Below are 5,000 nucleotides of genomic sequence, written 5' to 3' on the forward strand. Positions count from 1 at the left end.
AACTGGTACCAAGATTGATTGCTTGTTCGGAGAAGTAGGCCGTATATTTTGTGCATTAATTAAGATGTTGTGGCTCACCAGCCCTACTGGCACTTGTAAACGACTTGTACCTGCGGAGATAGCTTTATCCTTGGTTGCTTTTCAAGGATTTGTCTGATTTGTCACGTAGTTTGTAAATTGTTTGTGTTATACAGTGTTCGGGTTGGCTCTCGCCAGGCCCTCCCAAAATGAACTTATTTGGTTCAGTGATGCTGTGTTGTTATTTGTTGTGGAGTGGAGACAAAATACAATATTTAGGCTTAACTGACTTCTGGTGATTTAATTTCATTCCCAGGGCACTTCGAGATATGGAAACAAGTCTTTACCGTAGAGGATAGAGACGAGGGGAGAGACGAGGCTCCCCTTCCCCTTCCCCCACTACCATTTCATACTGTCCTCCTCTCACTGAGTGCAATTTTTTTTGACTGGCTTCAGGCCTCTGTTAGATAATAAAATTACGCCTGCTTTGCAGGCTAGAGATTCAAATAACACATGCACGCGTCGGAATAAAAAAATTAATCATATCTTTTTGTTTATTATGGAAAACAATTGCATATAAACGGCATTCGAGATCTTTTGTATTTTTAATATAAACATATTTTTACTTCGACGCATGCTCGTGTTTCGAATTAGCTTATTTTTGGAGCAACATCCCCCTTCCCGTCCCGCATGTCCCGAAAGGAAAAGAAAGAAAAAAAGGTAAAAATATTCATTCAATGAAATGGCTTTTGTTTTGTGACGGCAAGAGCCCATCACCAATCTTAATTAAGTTGTCTACTTCTAGGTTTAAATATCAAGATATTCCGGGAGGTAACCATCGCCATAATAGCCAGGCGCTTCCAAGTATAAACTCCTTCCTGAGTTGAGTGATATACAAAGGGAAGCGTAAGGAGATGCTACAGTAAAATCAAGGCTCACTTGTCAGTTATGTCTTATGGCCATTTTTGATTCCTGAGTGGCCCAAGATAACCCATCAGATAAAACTCATCTTGTTTTTTGGCCATCGTAGCTTGATTAAAAATAAAACATAAACAGCGGTGATAAACACAAAAATGGTAAACCAACGCATTTTATCAGATTTTACAAGACTTAGCTCTTCAAGCATTGTAACGGTGTAACGGATTCATTGTAGTCTTACCACATAATCGAGTATTTCCGTTCCTAAATCAAAGGGAACAATTAAGCTTTATGGTTCTTATCAAAATCATCACGTAGCCTCCTTATAGTTAGCAGCTCGTGTGCCTTCGCGTTAGTCAAGTCATCTCGAACATTGAAGTATCAAGTATTAGCTCTCCTTCAGAGGCAAGCGAAGGACTAATATGTCAGCTGATATGTGAGTGTTACTTGTTTCATACTTATTATTTGTAGTAGTCCGGTTTCTAGTCGCTAGCTTTACCGTTTACTGAATAGTCATTTCGCGGAAATTCCAAAAGACTTATTCAGTACGTCACTAGTTTGTTTAAAATCACGAAATCTTACTAGTATCAATCTTATCCAGCTTAAGTCTTGCAGCCCTTCGGCAGCTTCGGGTCGCTAGAGTCGGCCTAGCTAGTATCATTATTTATTTAGAAAGTAAGGTTTCGTTAGTTGCTCTTCAATTTAAAGAAGTCTAGACCACAACCGGTATCTGTCACAAGTGACCGGATCTGGTGAGCTTATCTTATCTTCCAAGTCAATTTAGGTATGTGCATTAGGGTCTGTATTTCAAGTATGCCACAATGTCACTTAAACAAGCTGAACAAGCGGCAGATTTCCTGTATCATTTATGCATGTATGCTCTAAGTTAGGCCGAACTACCATTATATCATATGCCTTTACGCAAGCTTCTTGTAGTTTAGCTATTTAGCTCTACTAGTCTACTTTTTTTTCTTTCTTTTCCCGCTCACCCACTTCTAGGGCATTCTTGTTGTCGATTGGGCATTCTTGTCGATTCGCTCTGACGAAGGGCTAACGCTCGAAACGTCAGCTTTTAGAATCTCTGTACGGTGGCCAATTTACATTATCAACTCCGTTGATAAAACCAAATTTTTGTATATCTCATTCTTGTTCTAGTCTTGTTTGTTTGTGTTTTAGTTTCATTTAGAGTGTTACTGATTGCCGAATACATGGCTATTGATTACCATTGATAATTTTTATGTAAATTAACGTAGAAATTATTTAATACTGTATCTACTAATACATTTAGAGTAAATTGTAGCAAAGGCTGCCAGATCGCAACGCATGTATATGTGGTGGTTTAGCAAATATGTAATCGCCACGTGGAGCTAATATGTAGACAAGTTGTTTCTTGAACTATTTCAGTAGCTTATACCTTGTTAGTATATCTTAATCAAATGTCAGTTTACGGCTTAAACAAGATTATATTGCAATTGATGTCAAGGGAATAAATCAAGTACATATAATTGTACATCAAGAGTGCATTTATCGCTAGACCAAGCCCTTAAAGTAGTCCTTAAACCGTTTCACGACACCTCTTGTTAACCCTCGAGAGTCGCTCGCCGTAACAAACGGTTACTTTTGAAAATGTATGATGTCTAGCATACGAAACCTCAAGTCTTCATTTGTTTACCATGTTCATAACCGTTGTTTGTGTTTTATTTATAACCTATCAGGGAAAAGTAATTTCCGCAACGTTTTGGGATTAAAGACCTATGATGGAATGATACATTCATTCAGTGGCAATAGCCTATTGTAGTCTAATTTTTGAAAGCATAAAATCCCATTTGATAAAACTCACTGAACTGCCACATTAAAAATAATTCTCGAGGTTCTTGGGAATAAAGTGATGGTTTGTAATTTCCCCGTGTTCTCGAGGGGATTCCTTTCGTCCAGAGTGAAATTTGGGTTTTTAGCTGCTTTATCCACTGAGAAACCAGAACCATTCAATTCGTTTCTGAAAGCAACCAATATTTTGCGTCAAATTCATCACTGAAAAGGGCTTTTGTAACATCCGCCAGCAGCTCGAAGGATCGCTGTACTGCCTTGTAACCCAGCAACTGCATCACGTTACCGCAATAATGCTCAATGATATCAATGTCATATGGATTCACCTTCCATCTCCATCGATTTGCCGCTGCCCATGCATCATCTTTCGTGCATGTCGCAGATACTCCGTCCATTTCGGTGCAGTTGCGCCTGCTGAGGTGCGTTGTTTCGTTAAGCCAAATGCGCACGCTCTCTGGCACAGATAACGCAGCAAACTCGTATAGGTCCGACAGCTCCTTCAAGGGATCCTTAGCTAGGTCTTCGTATCGTTGGAGTCTTATTCTACTTCGAAGTGAAAACGGTAATTGTCTTATAAACTCCAAATTATCTTCCAGTTGCTTACATTGATGGTAGCTATAGACTCTCATACTACTCTTTGAAGCATCGTCTCTGTAATCCTTGATGAACCCAATCATACGCGATGATGGGATCACTGCCCTTGGATCCCGCACAAGAAAAACTACTTTACAATGGACGTCTTCCAACGAGTTGCACGTGTCCAGAATAGTCTTAATGTTATTCCCAGGAACACGAGAGATAAGAACTTTGATAACTGTCAAATTATAATTGTTTTTACAAACATCTTCCAAGGATTCACTTGTCATTGGATAGCAAAGTGCTGGGTCCCATCTTGGGTCTGTCAGCGCGTAAGGGCATAAAGGAGGTGATGCAATGGCTTGGCTAATACGAGGATGACCGGGTTTGCGGTAATATCTCTCTATGTCAGCTAAAATCTCAGGATGATTAAACTTACAACGAAATACACCCGTCAGAAACTGTTTAACTAGGCCACTATAACTGATATTGAAGCTTTCATCTGTAGCCGTCTGTTTATCGATCCTCATGGGAGTTTGTAACGGCTCATACATGTAAAATACTGAAGGGTGGTGGTTGAAAATATCGCCCACGAGTGACGACCCGGAGCGACCATGTGACATTATCACCAGGTTCCTTCGCGTTGTTTTTGAAGGTTGTTCATGGTTACTTGGTGTCTCCAGGCCACCTCTATGTCCTATCTGAAAGAGCTTTAAATCATTCGTTCCAGTTTCAAATTTTTTTTCTCTGTTTTCATTACGCTGGGTTGAAACGTAAAGGAGATAGCTTACTATAAACGCACTGGTGATCAAAAATATACATCTCTCCTTGAATCGCCTTGCTGCCATGTTGAAGGATCCAGACTCCTTTGTTTTTGCCACGGCCGAAAGAAGGTTGTATTAACTCCAGCACTCCTCGGTAAACAAGTCCTGTTTCACGTCAAACGAGATTTATATAGATGCGAAGACTAGTTCCTTGTCAAGTCTAAACATTTCGTCATAATCTATTGAGAGTGGAAATAATGAGAAATATTAAATCCGGAAACGGTTAAGGACATACACTGTACTAAGATTTTGCACAAAGGACGAAAGCAGAAGATTCAAGCACTAGTAAGTAGGGAAGAAACAATTTTTCGCGGTTTAACAATAGGGACCTTTAAATTCTAGTACGAGATCGAGAACGAGAACGAGTACGAGTTTTGACTGTCCGTTTTTCGCGAAAATACTTAGAAAATGTATGACCCGGACGACTAATCTTACCCCTTGTTAGCATCATAGGTTGCTCAGTTATTCTTATTGCTGGTAAGTGAGCCTTTTGCCGATCGAAAAATGTCAAAACAGTTACCGTGTTGTTGACTTGTTTTGACAGGACAACATTTTTGCAAAACCTCGTACTAAAATGACGACGGTATCACGTTTTTCCCGCCAAAATGACGCTGGTTTGCGCGCGCTCGCTGTTGTTCTATGAGAAAATCTCGTACTCGTAGTCGTTCTCGTCCTAGAATCTAAAGCTCTCTAATTATACCATGAGCGCGTGTTGCATATGAGATGGCAAGAGAAAATAAAGTGGAAAGAAAGGGCATCCCCCCATACATGCCCTTTCCCATACGTAATATGTCTCAAGTTATTTTTAGATCAACCCACACGCTGTAGAGATCCCAA

General features: G+C 39.9%; 1 protein-coding gene and 1 long non-coding RNA gene across 4 annotated transcripts in view; one reads left to right on the forward strand and one right to left on the reverse strand.

Moving 5' to 3' along the window:
• The window catches only part of LOC138005819 (uncharacterized), a 16,957-nt gene that overhangs the window by 8,156 nt on the left and 3,801 nt on the right, over positions 1–5,000 (forward strand). The window contains exon 2 of the long non-coding RNA XR_011123828.1: positions 824–1,372. This is a non-coding gene — a long non-coding RNA (uncharacterized lncRNA). The remainder of the gene's footprint in view (positions 1–823; positions 1,373–5,000) is intronic.
• LOC138005800 (carbohydrate sulfotransferase 5-like) overlaps positions 1,379–5,000 on the reverse strand; it is a 9,335-nt gene continuing 5,713 nt past the window's right edge. For all 3 annotated transcript variants that reach the window (XM_068851988.1, XM_068851982.1, XM_068851992.1), the window contains exon 2: positions 1,379–4,342. In XM_068851988.1, coding sequence (XP_068708089.1) covers positions 2,922–4,187 — 1,266 coding nt within the window. In that variant the 5' untranslated portion in view covers positions 4,188–4,342 and the 3' untranslated portion in view covers positions 1,379–2,921. The remainder of the gene's footprint in view (positions 4,343–5,000) is intronic.

The sequence above is a fragment of the Montipora foliosa genome, chromosome 1 (assembly GCF_036669935.1).
Source record: "Montipora foliosa isolate CH-2021 chromosome 1, ASM3666993v2, whole genome shotgun sequence".
NCBI classification, from domain to species: Eukaryota; Metazoa; Cnidaria; class Anthozoa; order Scleractinia; family Acroporidae; genus Montipora; species Montipora foliosa.